This window comes from Hippocampus comes, unplaced genomic scaffold, assembly GCF_001891065.2.
Source record: "Hippocampus comes isolate QL1 unplaced genomic scaffold, H_comes_QL1_v1.1 scaffold55, whole genome shotgun sequence".
In the NCBI taxonomy this organism is placed as follows: domain Eukaryota; kingdom Metazoa; phylum Chordata; class Actinopteri; order Syngnathiformes; family Syngnathidae; genus Hippocampus; species Hippocampus comes.
In genome coordinates, this window is record NW_017806170.1 from 1,153,358 (window position 1) to 1,172,230 (window position 18,873).

The 18,873-nt window shown below is 44.1% G+C and overlaps 1 protein-coding gene and 1 long non-coding RNA gene across 2 annotated transcripts in view; one reads left to right on the forward strand and one right to left on the reverse strand.

Moving 5' to 3' along the window:
- Positions 1 to 487: 487 nt before the first annotated feature.
- Positions 488 to 18,873, forward strand: part of tmem145 (transmembrane protein 145) — a 29,602-nt gene continuing 11,216 nt past the window's right edge. The window contains exons 1-7 of the mRNA XM_019896075.1: positions 488 to 791; positions 8,691 to 8,765; positions 10,123 to 10,200; positions 11,143 to 11,229; positions 11,709 to 11,810; positions 17,272 to 17,356; positions 17,900 to 17,971. Of these exons, the coding sequence (XP_019751634.1) occupies positions 681 to 791; positions 8,691 to 8,765; positions 10,123 to 10,200; positions 11,143 to 11,229; positions 11,709 to 11,810; positions 17,272 to 17,356; positions 17,900 to 17,971 (610 nt within the window). The 5' untranslated portion in view covers positions 488 to 680. The remainder of the gene's footprint in view (positions 792 to 8,690; positions 8,766 to 10,122; positions 10,201 to 11,142; positions 11,230 to 11,708; positions 11,811 to 17,271; positions 17,357 to 17,899; positions 17,972 to 18,873) is intronic.
- Positions 14,212 to 17,265, reverse strand: LOC109531664 (uncharacterized). Its single transcript, XR_002171216.1, has 4 exons — positions 16,825 to 17,265; positions 16,013 to 16,018; positions 14,674 to 15,365; positions 14,212 to 14,547 (listed from the first exon to the last, which is right to left on the reverse strand). It is a non-coding gene; the product is annotated as an uncharacterized LOC109531664 (long non-coding RNA).

Consider the following 18,873-nt stretch of genomic DNA (forward strand, 5'->3'; position numbering starts at 1 on the left):
CTTTGTATTTCAGATAAAAACCTGACAATATGCAAAGTAGACAATCTTGCTTTTGTTCGGACTGTATGGCCCTGCAGTAGACTAACACATCATGTTGCTAAAAAAATGTACCTCCAAAAATACACTGCATGCCATATTAATTTAAAAAAAATATATCGTTGCAAATGTCACATGGCCACGCGTGATATCAATGCACATTACATTCTAATGAAAAACATGTTTTGCCAGAAAATATTTTTCATGTTTCGGAATTCTAAAAATATATAGTTATTCCAAAATATCCGTTACACATATTGTAAAAGTATGTAAAATTGCATGTGACGTGTCCAAAAATGCACCTTTTAATATTGTAGCAACATACGCAGATGATGCAAACACTGTACTCCCCCTAGTGGCGAGCAACAAAGCAGATGGTGACGTCAGAGCCATCGAATTAGACGAAATCCTTTTTAAAGGCCGTCGTCTGTCGGCGTTTTCAGTGAACGTGTGCCGCGTGGAAAAATGCGTGCTTGCGCACACGCACCCTTGCTTGCATCCATCTTGAACAGCCAGAGTGGGGAAGCCGCGTGAACGCGCCCCCCTCCTTTTTTTTCAGCTTCCCTCAGTGCGCGCTCTCGCCCCCGACTCAAGCTAGTGGTGAGCCCCGGGCACAGACCACCCTCGGCGGGGTATCGAGAAAGATGGAGGAGCGGTTCGGAGGGAGACTGTTGTGGCTGGCCGCGCTGTCCGGCGTCCTCTGCGTGGACACTGTGCTCGGGAAATACGTCAAAGGCGTCGTGGACACCAAAGAGGTGAGTAACGCTTTTGAGGTTCTGTTTTTTGGGGGAGGGGGTGATGTCTACGGTGGAAGCGTCCACATTCCGCTGTGCTTCGTCAAGTTCTTCGCATGTGCCGCCATTGAGCAACACCTTCGCCTTGGTGTGTCGTCTGTTTGCTTGTTTCTAGCCCAGGTGGGCTGGAATAAAAAAATAAATGAAAATACCCCCGACTCCCCTGTCCGCCGCGGGGCAACACAGGTTACAGGTGTGCGTCACGTGACTGCCGCGCCGCGAGTTTGACGTTGATGTGTCGCTTCGTTGGTTCGGGCAACGCGGGTCACAGGTTCGGGTTTACGAGCGAAGGATGGAAATGTGCACAGGTGGCTGCGACTTTATCCGCGCTCTGGTTGTCGAATGCACAGTGCAGTGAAAGACGCAGACCTCCGCCAAGGCCGGAGTAAGAAACCGCCTGCACGTGTGTCACAATTCGACTTATGTTGGAAGGGTGTCGAGTTGAGCAGAGTCTGGTCTAATAGACCCACTTCACCAGTTATTGCCAAAGATGGCCGCCACTTGACTAAATTGATGCTACCCCAAAGGTAGACGATTGCCCCTTACAAAAAATACTTCTGTATTACTGCAATTTCTTTTGTATATGATTGTTTGTTTATTTGAAACACCTTACTTAAAGTAATACAAATATATAGAGAGATATATTTATATATAGAGAGATATATTGATATATCTCTCTATATATAGATATATATTGGTGTCAATTCATCAAATAAATGCTTCATTTTATTTCCACTTCGGACTAAAGATTACATTTGTGATAAAAAATGCATTCCTAACACCGTAGCCCAAATGAAAAACTCTGATGGTCACTTCAATAAACAGATGCTACATCTCAAATAGACATCCCTTCCTCAGGAAATACCCCCCCCCCCCAAAAAAACACCAACATATTTCCAAGTACGATCATTATTGCGCATAATAAAACCACCTGAAACAAAAAATGCATACCACAACTCAAAAAGACAATTAATTTTGTCTCCACTTTGCAAAAAAAAAAAAATCATATTAAAAAAAGACAAATTTGAACAAATTTCCATCATGCCATACCTCTTATTAATTGCTCTGTATGTACTCTCTACTTGATTAGTTGCCACACCTCCGATAGTTGCCGACTTTTCCCCCTTCACAAATCTGTTTGTTTAAAATTATATGCATTAGACAACTTCTCAAAATTTAAATCCTTAGTCCCAATAAATTCAATTTGCATTTTACCAAAATGTGGACAGGTGACTGCGACTGCACCCTATTACACCGCGTCTCTCCATGCAATGCGATGCTACCAATTAGAGATTCAGGCCTCTGCCAAGGCTGAAGAGGATATGTTCAACAAGATGCAGAATTGTATCAAAAATGTCCATGAGACTCCACTGGAATAGACACGCCACCCCAATGGCTTGCCAGAGGTGGCATCTGTTAAAATAAATTAAAATAACTTAATCATTAATGTTCATGATTCTCATGCAGTATGATAATGTGTTTCGAACATAGTACCCCTAATTAATCACTGTGTCATTCATTTTTGTAAATAGATGCCACGCGTCATTTGGATGCCTCATTTTTCCCCTTAGGAAGAAAAAAACTTGACTGCTACTTGTTGATTTATTGCACAAGTACATTTGAAATGTCTTACCCCTAACTAGTTGCCGTATGTGTCATTCTCTTGAATAACTAAATGCCACATCACAATTTTACACCCACATTTTAAAAAACGTACATTGTAAGGTATTGTTCACTTGAATAAATAGACAGCACCCCCTCAGACTGGTTTAGTCTTTTGATATTTAGTACTGTAGTGCATTTGAAAAGCCTCACCACGAATCAACTGGCCAATGTGTCAACCACTTTAATAAAGGCCATGCCTGAAATGGTTGCCTTCTTTTTCCAGCATTCTTTTGCCTTCTATTTATTAAGATGAAAATGAATTTGTGCACATACAGATCTGTCAATTTTAATGCCTTGCTCCTCATTTGTCATCCACTTGAATAGACGCCATACCTCCAAATGACACCTTCCTTTTTTTTAAAATACAGTTAGATATATGATAAGATATTATCATCATAGGCTAACAGAAAAGTGAATTCGCATTCCCCCTCCAAAAGTTTTGGAAGAGGGAGGCCATTGCCTTTAGTTTTGCTCTGTTGTTAAGCCCTAATAAATCGCCCAATGTCACATTGACTTCAATATGTAAACAGCAGACGTCTTTTTTTTTTTTTTTTTTTTTTTTGCTTGATGGGGGCGGGAAAGCGGTTCCTTTCAGTCTTATGTATTTAAAAAAACAAACCAAAAAACCTCTCTCCCAGTTAAAGCCTTACCCCGAATTAAATGCAGATGTCGTCTACTTTAATAGTTGAAAGGCCTCGTGCAGACCCACCCTTTAAGATTCATTTATACACACAAACATCTCCCCCATTTATTAACGCTCCACCCCTCATTAATCACTTGCACGTGCCAGCCTTGTAAATAGATGCGATGATTCAAAAAAATAAACACTTCAATATACACTGCAGAGTGCTGCAAAGAGCATTTCGTATGTGCTGTCTATTTTTTAAAATGAGGGCATTTTTGCACGATTCTCATGTTCTCGTGTATTGCCAGCATTTGATGTCACCGCCAAAAAAAAAAAAAAATTAAATAAAAAAAAAACCACATGGCGAGAACCATGGCGTAAGTGCGCCACCCCCACCCCCCGACCCCCCTGCCGGGCCACAGCAAAGCCACAATTTATCAGCTGCACCACAGCTGACGCACGATTCAATGGCAACTCCCGACGCTGACTAAATGAACAAGCAGCTGGCGCTCTTTCTCGCACCGCCCCGGACGATGGCGCACCCCGCAGTGGATGGATGGGCTGATTGGCGGGCTGCGCTCATCTATCAGCACTGGCGCCGTGTCCTTGAACGCAGCATTCTGTAAAGATGCTCCGGCAACTATAATGGACACGGCACTTTAGCTAGGACTGATAGCGCCGTGTGTTGACGTTGCTGTCGTTAATGCTACAGACACTCATCAAGCACTTTCTACACCACAAGTCAGCCAACCACCAGGGGGCGAACGCTGGGTTGAGACATCATGAACTGCCGAAATACAGTAACGTGAGAGATAACAGAACGTACGATTCAAGGATGGTTCGATTTTGTGGAGCAATTCGATTCGGTCCGATTCAGTGCTCTTACGGTGCCGTTCGAGAGGTCATGAGCAATGAATTTCTTGTTGCTATTTTTGCATGCACATTAACGACCTTGTCAGGGCTGTAAATGTCCTTCAGACGTCTCTCCGATATAAAAGACGATACGATACGTCTCTAGAAATAATTTCAAGTGGAACGATTCAATGCACTCGCATCTTTTGAATCCAAACCGATTTTCCGATTCAGAATGGTTTTTGTTACACCCCACTGTTTAACACTAGGGATGGCCGAATACCGATACCAGGTATTGATATCGGGCCGATACTGGCCTTTTGAAGGTATCTGTAAGGTCTTTATTGTGGATTTTCACCTCTCGTCTGTGGTTCTGGAACAAGAAGGGGCTTGACTGTAGGATTGTTGATCCTGCGCTTGTGTGAAAGATCCTCAACCAGTCGCAGTTGCGTTTGGATCGCTCAGTTACACTTCCATTTGGAGTCTTTTTCTTCCCAGGCGGGCCCTAAATGCATCGCAGATCATTTGGCAAGCCAAGCACAACAGAGAGAGCAATGTCAACACCACCAGGCGGCACTGCGCGATGTGCTGCCCCAAGGTCACAATGACACTGGTCATTGGAACATCAGCGCTGCCATCCCTCCACGCTGTGCAGCGCCGTCACGTGACTTTGTTCTGGACATCAGGGAAAGGCCGAGAGAGGCAGACACAAAGTTAATCCAAAGGCATGGCCACAGCCGAGTGGGCTTTAAGCGGCCGGGCCTGGTCGATGCCGACAATCAGCCTAAGTGGCTGCCGGTGTGCGCTCAAACGTCCCTTTGGAGCGGCGGTCGCGAGGGTGAGGAACATCTTGGCTGCGAGACGCGACCCCAAACTTTTTAAGAGTGCTGACAACACGCTGCTCGCCATCAGTTGTGGAAGCAGACCCCAGACTTGGCGCGGTAAAGTGAGTGTTAAAACAGTAAAAGTGCTTGAACTTGTAGAAGCTGCACTTGCTTTGCGACACCAGGGGTCCTCATGTGGAGGCCCGCGGGTCTGTGGCCTCGTTCCAAGATCAGATGAGATGGGGGGGCTTCTCATCTTTGTATCGCCGCAAGCCACGCTTTCGTGAGCTTTTGGGGTCGCTCTCAGTTCCCGTATTTTTGCTTTCTGCCAGGAATTTTCATTTTTGATATGTAAAAGTAGTATCGAGCCATCCCGAGTTGAGAAGACTTTTGTTGCGAGTAAACAACTTTAAAAAGGCAGTCAACATGTGTTTTTAAAAATTGAATTTGAAATATTGCTACGTCTGAATCAATACCCGGTCCGATTAATACCCTTTTTAAAATGAAAATCTTTTGTTGTTGTTTACTACACAATAATCGCTGTGACATTTTTCTCACCAGCACAGCAAATAACCTGCTTAAAACAAATACTAAAACTACAGAGGTCCTCATTCCCCCCCTTTGATTCCTTATCTGATATCACAGCAATACATTCAGAAGAAGAAGAAAAAAGCACTTCCAATTTGTCTGGAGTAAAGGTATCCCAGCTTGACACCTTTTTTGAACCCTTTCGGGGACAGCGGTTACTACAGTGGACAGCTTATCATGTTATCAGGTTACAGGTGATCATTTATTGGTGCATGAAAGGGTTAAAGGGCGTGAAATCACCAGTGGTGAAAATCAGGTCAATAAAATGTTCTATTCTTGAAGGAAGAAATTAAGAAAATGGAATAATCCGACCTTTTTCAGATGATACCGATCACCCTAAAGATCACGTGATCGCCACCGATTTCCAGTCACTTGATCGGATGGGCCCAATCTCCTCGCCTCTCGCCCAAAATCAGCCGTAACTGACTAACGAGGAGAAGCGAAAAAAACGGATGCAAAAAAAAAAGGGGTGGGGGGGGACTGGCACACTTCATTAGCGTCATTTCCTACCTTCAAAATACTGCCTGTCTCAAATCCCAAATCCTGCCGACGTGCTTTGGACCGTGCCGAAAACCCTTCATGTTGTCATCAAAGTGGACACAATCCAAGCCAGTGCATCTTTTTATTTTTTTATTTTATTTTTTTAATGAGTGTGTTATGATAAGTCGCTCTCTCTCTCGTGTGTGTGTGTGTGTGTGTGTGTGTGTGTATGTGTGTGTGTGTGTGTGTGTTCGTTCAAGGCGAACTGCTTTCATGTGTCCATCTGTTGCCTTCAGTGTGTGTGTGTGTGTGTGTGTGTGTGTGTGTGTTGACGCGTTGTGTGTATCCCTAACTAATGAATCATTGAGCGCCCGGCGGTCCGGGGGTGACTCCACGAGCTGATTGGTAATTAATTGTTAATGAGGCGTAGCAGGCAAACGGGCGTTTGGAGAGAATGCATGCAGATGAAAGGACAGATTGCCAGGAAGAAAAAGCGGCAAAACGAAATCGTGCAAAATCGGCTGGATGCAGCATCGAAGGCTTGTGCCTGATTAATGGCCTGCCAGAGGTTAAAGGAAAAAAGAAAACGATAAAAAAATTTTAAATGGTGGCGTGCCGACCATTTATGGGAGGCAACGTGCAGTCGACGTTTTCTTTTAATTCCGTTCTCCGATGACGACTGTTTTGAGCGAATTGTTGAAAAATATTGACAAATTTTGGTATCCTGGCTTTATTCTCATATCAGTGCGACTTTATTTTTGTCAAAATAGAATTTTACTCTTGTTTCGTTCCAATTCACAACCTCTTTGTTGTCCTGAGTTACAATTTATGAAACTTTTTAAGTGTTGGATTTTGCCATTGGGGAAAAATTAGCCCCCCACCGATTATTCAGCTTCTATTAGCTCTTTTTCAGAGATAAAGCAAATGTATTTTTTCTAAATTAATTTTTCATCATCCTCATTGTGGGCATATAAAGACGTCTGATGAAAATTCGCTGACCAGTGAAATTCACATCACAACATATGACAACTTTGCTGGATGTTCTGTCTTGTAGTGAAACAAATATTAAACCATCAAGTAGTGTAAAATAGTCAAATGGTCCGTCTGTCTGTATTGTTGCTAGCATTAAGTGACCCAAAATGAAGCTATTTTTTTAATGGTATATTTTTGGGATGAATCAGTTAGCAGAATTTCGGAATCAGTATCGGCCTGAAAAAATGCCTGTCGGTCAGCTCCCCGGTGGGGGGGAACAGTTCCCAAAACTTGATTCTTCGTATTGGTATGACTTTGCTGTTATAACATGATGACTTTATTTTCGTAATAGCTAATACCTAATTATCGCAAGAATGTCAAATTAAGTCATTATTCTTGGAACATCCCAACTTTATTTTTGTACTATGCCTACTTTAAAAGATTAAAAATGTCTTCAGCATCCTACTGTGCGTGTGTGTGTGTGTGTGTGGGTGCACGTTTTCAGACTGAAGGAAAGGCAAACGGAAGTCAAGCCATTTAAGCGCTCTTCAGTTTATTGCTCAACGTCAGCCACAATGGCCGCCGGCGTGATTGAGGCGCAGAGGTGAAAGACGAACGCGCGAATAAGCGATCGGCCAAACAAAAAAAGCCCGCTTGTCCTTAATGACCGCGTCTGCCTTTTTTGTTTGCCGTGTCTATGGCAGCCGCGGGGCCGAAGGCATGCCGCCGTCGTCACGGCGGCGAGGGACCCATGCCGGCCCCATCGTCCACTTCAAAGAGATCCACCTCGGTTGTCATAGACCCATGGGGGACAGGGTGTGTGTGTGTGTGTGTGGGGGGGGGGGCGGCTTGGCATCCACTGAGTTACACAGCGAAGGTTCCCGGGGCCCATTGCCGGTTAGCTGGCAGACAGCGGCTGAATTACTCCTGCGCCTTTGAGCAAGTGGATGTATGGCGGCGAAAACTGGCGACTCTTAGCCTGCTTTTAGTTCTCAGCAGTGGAATTACAAGTCTTGTTGATGTAGCAGGGACAGGTCATTATTCGATAATACTGCACGGCGACATTTTTTTTTTTCCTCCTCCCAGCTCTGGCTGGAGAGTTCATAGCAGCCAGCCTTCAGGCCACTTTTTAATAAGTGCAAAGGAGAAGCATGTCGGAGCCTGCAGGAGGCCCACTTTCTGTGTCCAGTCACAACTGTGCGCGATGTTGGGAACTCAGAGGAGGGTTTGATGTTAAATCTCCGGATGAGAGGGATCTCATCTCAAAGTGATTGTTTTTTTTTTTTTTGTTCTGCGTTTTTTTTTTTCCCCCTTGCGCTCAAGTCGACCTTTTCTGCGTAATGAGATGAGATGAAATTTTGAATACTCCTCATTGTGTTACGTGAGAAATCATGTCAAAACTTTTGACTTTCAAATACTATACTTGTACTTTGTAGAAAGTCTTTGCATTCGGTACCGGAGTTTTCAGTGCAGACGCACCCGACTTTATAGAAACCAAAAGTTTTGCTCTGACCAACTCATCGGAGGAACGGAAAAAGGTTGTAATTAGTAAGCACCATGTGATGAGACACAAGGGAAGGTGCTGGGCGGGGCTGCGAAGACGCACAGCCAATCGTCTCACGGGATAAATCCACTCGTGCTGTCATTGGTCGACGTCGCGCCGGGATCCAATCATGCTTACATCCATGTACAGAAAAATTCTGAGTCATTTGGCATTTTTTTCTGAATATAGTACATTTGGGAAGGAAAAAAAAATGCGATAAATGAAACACGATCTAGTGAGGGATCACTGTATATTCATTTTGTTTGTCACGTCCTTCGTTAATGTGCATCTTGTTTTTGTCGCCATCATAGGACTGGGTTTTCCTCACTCGCTTCTGCTTCCTCACCGATTTTGGACGTCTTGACTTCCGGTTCCGTTACCCCAAGGTAAGATGACCGCACTGCTTGTGTGTGTGCATGTGTGTGTGCTTGCTTCCATGTCACTCTCACACTGGAAGTCAGCAACTGGGATTTATCCTCTCACCGCCCTTAAAATCAAGTCGCTACTAGTTTCAAGCGCACCACAAGCTATCGCGCTTTAATATATGTATAATAGTTTGTCGCGCTTGTTGTCCTGTGTCTGTTTTCAGCTGCCTTCAATGGGCAACATTGCGCTGTAACGCTTTTCTGCTCCCTGCCACGCTTCCAGCCTCATGTGGCGCTCCGCACTAATCGAATTGCATATTCCCTCGGCACAGTTCTACGGCCCAGTGTTTCCATGTGACTTTGTTGCTAGATTTAGCTGAGACCTACGTAAGGATTTATTTTCTCCCAAGTGCCAAACCTGGCGCCTTTCAGTTCACGAGTCTTGCTTTAGCGCCGCATAATTTTTCCTCCTCTCTTCTGTTGCGGAGCTCCGACTTTTCATGCAGTTCTTAGCTCGTGTTTATCACATGAGCTAGTCAACCCGGCTGCAAATGCAAACTTATATTCGTGTTGTGACGTTTTGGGGTGAAGGATAGGAATTGATTCACAAGCTGTGAGTCAGATGGTTTTTTTTTTTCTTTGCTTTCCCCCCAATTTGGTGTTATGGTATTAGGCAACGTTGAAACAATCCGGTTAAATGTGCAAAATATAAGGCGCAATTGTAGAAAATAACAGCAAAACTTGGAGGCAGGATTTATATGTGTATGTTGGGATAACTTGAATCGTGCTGCAGCAGATGTAAAAGTGCCGGAAAATAATTTAAAGGAAAGAGTGACAACCCTAATTTTATACAATTAATACAATTCACATTACTGCATGTCTATCCGTGTTGCGATGCGTTTCTCTTTCTGTGTTGTGACAACGTATTATGGAATAGATTGCCGTTCTCTCGACACCCCGCAACAAAGTCGAACAGCACCACAAAATGGTGAACCCACCCTATCAGTTTTACTGTCCATAGTTTGTGGTGGAAAAGGGAGCGATCCCCAAAAGAAACTTTTCACGAGTTTTCTCGCTAGTTTGTAGTATGGGAGTTGTGTGACGAGGGCCTGATCTCGCTCAAGTGATCTCTTCCTTCCTCCTTCCCTCAGGCTTCCTCTTCTTCCTTGCCACCCTCGTCTTCCTCCAGTCTGCTTAGCCTTCACTTCTCGTCTCGATTTAGCCCTGCAGCCTTGGCGGCGGTGCGCGGGGGGGCACGTTTTGTCATTGCAATCTCCGGCTGCCTCCTCTTTGATCCGCGCGCATCGCTCACTCGCCTCGCCTCTTAACGCCACCATTTTTTCCGTTTTCCAACCCTCCCTTCTGTCTCTCTGTGCAGTCTCGCTGCTGTCAGAACATATTACTCTACTTTGACGATGCTTCCCAGTGGCCGGCTGTGTACAAGAGGCCCGAAAAGGTGAGCCCCCTCTGACACCGCCATTCAATAATCACTTATTGGAATGAAAGATAAAAGCATGTGGATACGATGGAACACAGGTCAAAAGTCGCACACAATTTAGAGAAAAATAGGCCTCAAATTGTCCCCATGTATGCAGTTTGTCAAGAATGTTCAAGGGCTCAACTGTTTTACCACGACTACTTTTTATTTTCCAGAGCTTAACTTTTTTTTTTTTAAATGCCTGTGTGAAAGTTGGAATATATGCAATTAATTAATATGAATAATAAATACAATTTCCTCAACTTGATTTAATTTCGTCATGTAAAATACAATCATAATTAGTTTTCTTATTTTTAAAATCCAAAGTCTCTGGACCTTTTTTTTTTTTTCCTTCAATTGTCATATTCTTTGTTTCCCCTCTGGCAAGTCACAATAACATGCAGCACAGATTTCAAGTAAAGCTGTTCCCTCTCGCCAGCGTTGACATTTTTCAATTATAGCCGCTTATATCATATTGATCCACGCCTGTGATGTGGAGGCATTTTATCCTTTTTTTTTTTTTTTCTTTCCTGCGACCAAATCAATAATGCTATTAATACAGACTGCAACACATCATCGGCTGGCCTCATAAAACATTGTCATATTGCTGCTGTGCAACATGAGTGGGCATGCTCATAAAGTGTAAAGAGATGATTAAAAAGACAATTAATATGACAACAAGCGTGTGTGTGTGGGTGGGTACCATAAAAACAGTATAATTTGTCTTCCAGTGTAATGTAATCATCAAGTTTCTGCCATCACATGTATAAAATCCATATCATGAGGGCGGGAAGATACAATGAATATGTATTACAGTTTCCCCGCTATGTCACCGTTCATCGTACCACTGTACTGTCATGCTGACGGGCGGATGTGATGATGCAAATGCTGATGAATCTTTTGTTGACTCATCTGCGTCAGAACTGCTACCAGAAGGAGGCGGTGCTGAGGCCCGAGAACAACCAGGTCATCAACCTCACCACCCGCTACACTTGGTCGGGATGTGTGGTAAGACACCCACGCACGTTGACGTTATATTTTGTGGGCCTCCTGTTATGTATTCTAAATGGCGTCGTTTCAATTCACTAGCCAAAAAAGTGTGTGTGTGTGTGTGTGTGTGTGTGTGTGTGTGTGTGTGTGTGTGTGTGTGTATGTGTGTGTGTGTGTGTATACCCTACTAACATCAAGCAATGCAGCGGGAAAGTAGCATTCCAAGTACGTTGCCTCCATGTCAGCCATTTTTTTCCCCCAAAAAAGCATTTATCTTACTCCAATAACCAGCAGATAGTAATTATTATTTTTTTATCACATTGGGAAATGTATCCAGCGTGACAGATCTTTGTGGCGCGTGTGCCACATTTCAGACTATTTTTGATTGTGAAATATGTTCGCATCATCCCACTTTCACCTTCCCGCGATGAAATCAGCATAAGTCCCATCTGGCTCATGACAGTGTTCTCTCTCGCTTTCTCCGCCATCCCTGGCAGGTGGAGGGCGACGATGGCGAGGAGGTGCTGAGCTGCGTTGGCGGCCGCAGTTTCCGCTCAGTGAGGGAGAGGTGGTGGTACATCGCACTCAGCAAATGCGGGGTAAGTGGTCTTCCCCTGCGGCACCCCATGTTTGATTACGCATAAACAAGTTCTCAAATTGTCAGCGTATCCTTACTGCGGTGGTTCCTTGATTTCGGAATTTAATTTGCCGGTGAAACAGTTGTAAATCAAAACGCGAATCTCAAGTTGTTTTTCCACATTGAAATGAGTGCAAATGCTGTGCTTGCCACCAGGGGGCAGTATAACGGTGCAGCTATAGAGTACTGTATAGATGAGGAAGAAGCCCAAGCGACAGTCACACATTAGTCAAAAATGTTTATAGTTTTTCAGGGAGTCGCTTTGAGTTTTTTATTATTTGTTGAGAAGTTTTATATGTTAAACCGTTAAAGTCATTTCAAATGTACAACATGTATTAAACCTAACATATTGTTCAAACTTAACATGGCATGCATCAAATATTCCTTTGAATACTGAATTTGAATGTTTTTTTTTTTTACACCTGGAAAATTTGATTCATTGTCGTCGCCGTTGGATGACACCGTCACTTTTTTCCTGCAGCGTTGCTCCGTTTTGTTGTTGCTGCTCAGATAGAATGTATCTTTCGGCGGAAAGTTCTCAAAATGATTTGGCATTGGACCACAAATAATATTCCAAGTATTGTATCCTGATGTTTTTTTTTTTTTTTTTTTTGGTTTTTTTTTTGGGTGCACAGAACACTGGGAGCAGTGTTCTTCAGCTCGTGCTCAAATTTAGCATGTTTGAAGCGGTCCGTGATCTCCACGTGGACCAAAAATGTTATCTCTTGCTTCTATTTTGATGAAGATGTGCCATTCCCACACCCTCGTAGTTTCTAAGTCGGTTCAAAAGTTAGTCAACCAAATCATTTTAGCTGACTTTCACCAACTTTTATGGAATATGTTCATCTGCAGTATCATCAAAAACTGGATGATGCCCAGTGGGTGGGCATTTGGCGTTGTCCTCTATTTCTCTTTTTTCGTCAGGGCATCAAGAAATCATAGCTCAAACCCACGAGTCGCACAAGTGAACCAGTTTGGCAATTTGAATAATATGCTCTGCAGTGTCTATTTATGGAGTAAGCAACGGCGAGGCAAAAAAATACAGCCGGCGCACCTCCCCCGAGGAGGCCCATGTGATTCACTGCATGTTTCCAGGACGATTTTTGTGCTGGCTCGATGTGGAGTTTCAATCCACGTCGGCTTAAATTTAGCCTCGCCGCGTCTGTGTTTTTGCACAACACATCATTTGGAACTGGGTCAAACCTCCTTATAATAATGTTCTTGAACTCTGGCCGTCACCAACTCGGAAACTCGCAGGTTGCAAGTTTGCTGTTATTCGAATGCAACCCGCGCGAGCTTAAAAGACCGAATGGCGGGCGACGCCGCAGCAGAGCAGGCGTCACCCAGCGTGTTGCATTTTTAGCAGGATTCGTAATGGATTCAAGACATTAGCAAGACAAGGATAGCGGTATTTCGGTTCCGTGGCTATCAACACAAAAATGACGACGGCGACTGTTCAAGGAAATACGCGTCATCCCGTGATGGGATGTTCGTCTCAGCCAGGAAGTGTCAGATGCTCAGGACGTTGTGAGCAGGCGATTCCTGCCGCGTCTTCTATATGAAGTCAATTGTCCAGATTGAATGGGGAAAACATATTTGTGGTTTGGGTTTCAAATACAGTAGTGCCTTGAAATAGGAGTCTCATTTGCTCCGTGACCACTCAAAACACTCGTATTCCGAAATCATTCCACAAAGATGGAAATGTCAATCTACTGCCGCGTCCTACTCCAAAGAGCACTTCTTTGTTCTTTAAAAAGGAGAAATGGTACTCTCCAATATTGTAAGAACATAATTAAAGAGAATGTAAAGCTTTCAACAGTTTGTGGCTCATGATGTAATGCTGCAACCCAATTTGTTATGGCCACTGGCAGCCAGTACTGTAGGTTAGTCATGTCGATGCAAATGAAGGAGACTCGACTTCTTACTCTGTAAGTTTCTGTAATTATTGTCAATTTTTGTAGAGGATAAAGAATATGTGCCCGTGAATATTGTATTGTCAGTCTACATGTGCTGTTCCACTATTTGTTTTCAAATGTTCACTGCTTAAAAGATTAACACGTAACTATTAATGCTAACTGTTACCACGGCAATAGCGAGTGGGCTGTTTTTAAGGCCACCTCATTGAGTTTTTTTTTTTTTTTAATTACGTACCGTGTGTCATACGCTTCATTTTAGGTTTTGTTTGACCGTACAAGTTCAAGTGGGAGTCGCAGTCAATAACTTGTAGCCTCCTATTTGATGAGTTGTTTATTTTTAGCCAAACTGCTGCTTATTTTCAGTTTGAGTCGCCTGCCAGTATGCCGGCAGTGCTCTTATCTTAAGCTTGCACTCTCAAGTCAAAGAAAAAAAAAAAATCAACTGAATGACTGCTCGTATCTTGAAAAACAACGCCAGTCCCGGCACTTTTCTGACACACCCCTCGGCAAATAATTTTCGGAGCAAATTATTACAATTGGACCATTTCCCGCAGCAAACCTTATGATGCCATCGCGTGATTGTCAATCACCCGCGGCAGAGCACGGAGCGCTCCCGTTTCCAAGCGGGGCTGTGGGTTTGATTCCAGCTCGTGCGCTTTGGCCTGCTTGTCATTCCGTCGGCGTTTGCGAGTCTCCTTGTTTGTTTTGGTGCAGATGGAGGCAGTGATGTGATGAGAATGGATGCTTCCAGCAGAGCGGCGTTCAGTGTCACGCCGGGCTCGCCTAATGGACACACCGCTTAACGCTCGTGGACTCACAATTTAAAAGATACACTCCCACCCCGCCGGCCAGAGTCCCCATATTCTTTTGCCTTAACATACATAAATAAATAATTAAATAATATCTCACTGTCGCTCACGATTCTTCGGCCATTCTCTTCCGAACCTAAACTGTCAACAGCATCTTAACACTGCCCCTTATTTACTCGGCAACAGCGTTTCCTCTCGTTGTTTGTTCTTCCAAGTTGCGTGCGCGGCTCCATTAGCGACGGGAAGATGGATGATTGCAGCAAAACGCTCCAACGGGGCCGCTGATCATCAGTTAACTTTCCGCTTGATGGACGACGACGGCGGCAGCGGCTGGCCGTCAGTCCATCAAGTGCCGGATGATGACATCGTTAGAAGTCCGACTCAAAGTTGGCTTTGAGGTTCTGATGAAATCGAGCAAGTTTGTGTTTATGCGGGCCAGCTGACGGATGCGTTTGATTGGCTGTCATCAACCGGCCGCGGCAAATTGTCTGCTTGGCAATTTGTTTGTTTTTTTTTTCCAGCAGAAAAGGAAGCCCATTTGAGAGGAGGAGGCACTCAACTTGAAACCCAACGCTGAGTTGAAACTTGAATTCCGTCTTGAAACCATATTTTCAAAAGTCTACTCAGCGACGAATTGGGCCACGCCTATTAGTTGAGGAAATACATACCCGTAGTCAATTTCCTACGGGAACTGATTTGAAGCCCCATCACTGCTTTGAAACCTTAATTTGAAACCCTAACCCTCCATGGAAATCATAACCCAGCCTTGAAACCCAAATCTAAAAACAATAACTTGAGATCTGAACTATGGCATCAATGCCGAATTTAAAGCCGTAACTCTGGTTTCAAACCCAGTTTTGAAACCCAAGTAATTGCGGCGCAGATATGATTTGAGGAAATGAAAGTTCCCGTAAGATCAAATTCAAAATGTTTCCTTTCAATTGAAATCAGACCTTGAAACCCTAACCCCAACATCAAACCCTAAAAATGATCCTGCCTTGGAACCCCGATTCAAACGCCAAACCCTAATTTCATGAACATGACATTGAAACCTTTACTCAAACTTGGAACCTTCCCGCTGGGTTGAACCCCCCTTTCAACCCTAATTTGAAACACTCTCTTGATACCTTAACCCCGAAACCCTAACCGCATTTTACACCTCTAACTGGAAACCTGAATCATAATTTCAAACACTAGATGAGTTAGTATTTGAAACCCTAACCCTTGCCTTAAACTCAACCTCTGCCCTGAAGCCCTCAAATCTTCCTTACCGGATTAACATCATAATCCCAACCTGAAACCCCGACCCTGCCTTGAGACATTCATTTAAAAACCCTACACCTAATTTCAAACAATTTGAAACCTTAACCATGTCTGGAAGCAAGAATTTGCAACACTAAATGTAATTTGGAACACCAGATTGAAACCTAAATTAACACTGTAACCTCAAATTACAACTTCAAAGTTTCAATTGAATCTCTGTCCCTTCCTCGGAGTCCAATTTTAAACACGAGATTGAAACCGTAACCCGAACTGGAAAGCCTTCCCCTAGTTTCAAACACGTTAAAACCTTTACCCTGTCTAATGGGCTTCGTTTGAGGCAGTGGAGTGGTAAAATTTCACACTCGAGTGTGACTCGAGCTCGCCAGTGGGCAAAGGCCTTCACGGCAACCTCGCCATCATCTGCTGAAGTGTGGATTTATTCCAACAAGAGTAGAGGAGGGGCCTGCAGTGAAGCTCCGCCTCCTCCACTTTTTTTCCCCCCCTTCCTCAATCTTTCCATCGTCATGACATCAGTGGAAACGGTTGCCGTGGTTTTGACCCATGTCATCTTCCCACGTCCTGTCTTCACGTCTCCCTTTACCTGGCAGCGGTCTTTTCTTGTCTTCTCCGCTACCTTCCTCATGACATGAAAATATAAACATAAAAAAAACATGGTGCTGTCACGCGGAGCTCTTGAAGGCGCGGTGGTTGCCTCATCTTCTCGGCGCCAGGAATTCTCACCTCTAAAATTAGAATTTGAATCCGGTGTGACAAAACCTGACACGTTTGGCGATGAATCGGAGAGCCCGGGGGTCTGCCTCGCTGATCGGGACATTTTTCTTTTTGATGTTGTATCTCTGCTTGCTGAAACTCATGGGAAGGGGGTGTGTGTGTGTGAGGGGGGGGGGGGTCGGTTGGGGAGGGCTGCCGGAGGAAACGTGTTTTTTGTTAGTTTTTTTTCCCCCAAAAGACGGTCCTTCCTTGAAACAGACAACGTCTTCTCTAATACAATATTCCTCTCATAAAATAAACAATTATTACTGTAACCCTAATTTAAAACTCTCGATTGACAATTTATCCCTCCTTTTGAGGACAACCCTTGTTTGAAACGGTTTCAAACTGTCACGCTGGCCTTAAAATCGTCATCAAAAAGACTAACTTGAAACCTGAATCCTGATTTGGAAACTTTTCTTTGAAGTGAAGTCGGTGAGTCTGCATGCGAGTTTCTGGGTGTGAGCAGTGGCAGACGGCAGCTTCTGCGTTCCTGCTTTTCGTGTCGCCTCCAATGAAGACCATAAAATTGCGTTTTAATAAGGTCATGTAAAACCCCATAAAAAAAAAAAAAAATGGGTAAGGCGTCTGAAGTCGAGTAAATAAAGCCTCCTGGCTTTTTAACAAGGTGCTTGTGAAATGTGGCTGTCTGGGCATCCCACAGGGCGACGGCCTTCAGTTGGAGTACGAGATGAAACTGACCAACGGGCAGTCTTTCTGGACGCAGCACTTCTCCGCCGATGAATTCGGTAAGAATGCTGGAAACTACTAGCCTTATTGCAATGGATCGGCTACTCGTCAAAAAGACTGATCCCAACCACTGATACATAAAGAACCCGATATACAAAGCGTCTTTTATACTTGTATGTGCCAATATTGTATTATAGTTTCTCACCGTGGTTCAGGAAAACATCCGCAAACAATTTTCAGCCTCAACTGGATTTATTGATCTCTGTGATTAATTATAAATAAACAGTCAAAGGGAAAGAAAAATGTTTTTTTTTTCTCGTAATCTGAGCAAACTCCATCTCGGTATCAGTCAGTACTCTCGTGAAGACTCCTACAGGTATCGGCCTGGGGGAAAAAAAAAGTGGCATCCAACATGTCTAGTAGGGAGAGAGAAACAATTACGTGAGAAATTGCCGACTTAAGCGCGGCCAATAAAGCAGAGTGAAGTTGACAAATGAGCGTAACGGATGGATTAATGATGACTGACGAAGTGAGAGGAGCGGGCGCTATCGACCGCGTTGGCGTGTTCTTCCCACATCGCCGCTTCTATTTGTGGTCCTCAGGGATCCTGGAGACGGACATCACCTTCCTGGTCATCTTCTCCGCCGTGTTCCTGCTCTCCTGCTACTTTGCCTGTAAGTACCTTTTAAAGTCCGCCACAGCGTCCCCCCCCCTCCCCCGATTATAAAACCGCCATGTTTTCTTGATGGGATAAGAGTAGCTTCTCATGTTCCTCGACTCCCCCCACCCTCCCTTCTAGGCTTTGGAGTCATGAAATTTGGCAGTTTTGCTATTTTACACCCGATAATGGGAACAGGCTTGTTTTCATATCAGTTCACTTTAAATTTTCAGTGCCAGCGGCCTCACGGGATGCAGCCATTTGAAGCACGGGTCTGGAATGGGGTCCCATCTTCACTTCCGTGTTTGCCGTTTCCCTTCGCAATTGTTTCCTAGAGTAGAGCATCACCCTCTGCCAAGGCGCAGCAATCACATTTTTTGGCCCGCTTTTGATGGCCATAAGCTGCCCCCCCCTCCCCCCCGCCCTCATTTTCAAACACATTTGAAAAAGCTCCAGGGAGCCACTAGGGTGGCGCTAATGAGCCACAGGTTGCAGACCTTCGCTATAAGCCAAGGAAAAAGATGTTTTGGTCATCTTTGATGGAAGTAACACAATACTTTTTAAAGTGGACCTCCTGCGGCCCATTTCGAGGGGGAAACGGAGCAATGGTGTCAAGTTTGATCAATATCTGGTGTTAATCTCGAGTTTGCCAAAATAGTCCCTCTAGTTAGTTTGGATGCACGGCGCCAGGTTAGGAACAGATGTGACATTAAGTTGTAGACCGGGTCGTCCCCCCTTGCACTCATCAGTGCCTATCTGGCCAGCAACTTATGAGTTTTAGGTTTTTTTTTTTTTGGTTTTTTTTTTTTTACACTGCTGCTTGAGAGAAGTGGATCTTTGTGAGATTTATTGCAGAAAATCAGCCTGTGATTCGGACATGTTTTAATGAAAAAAAACAACAACAAAAAAAAAAAAAAA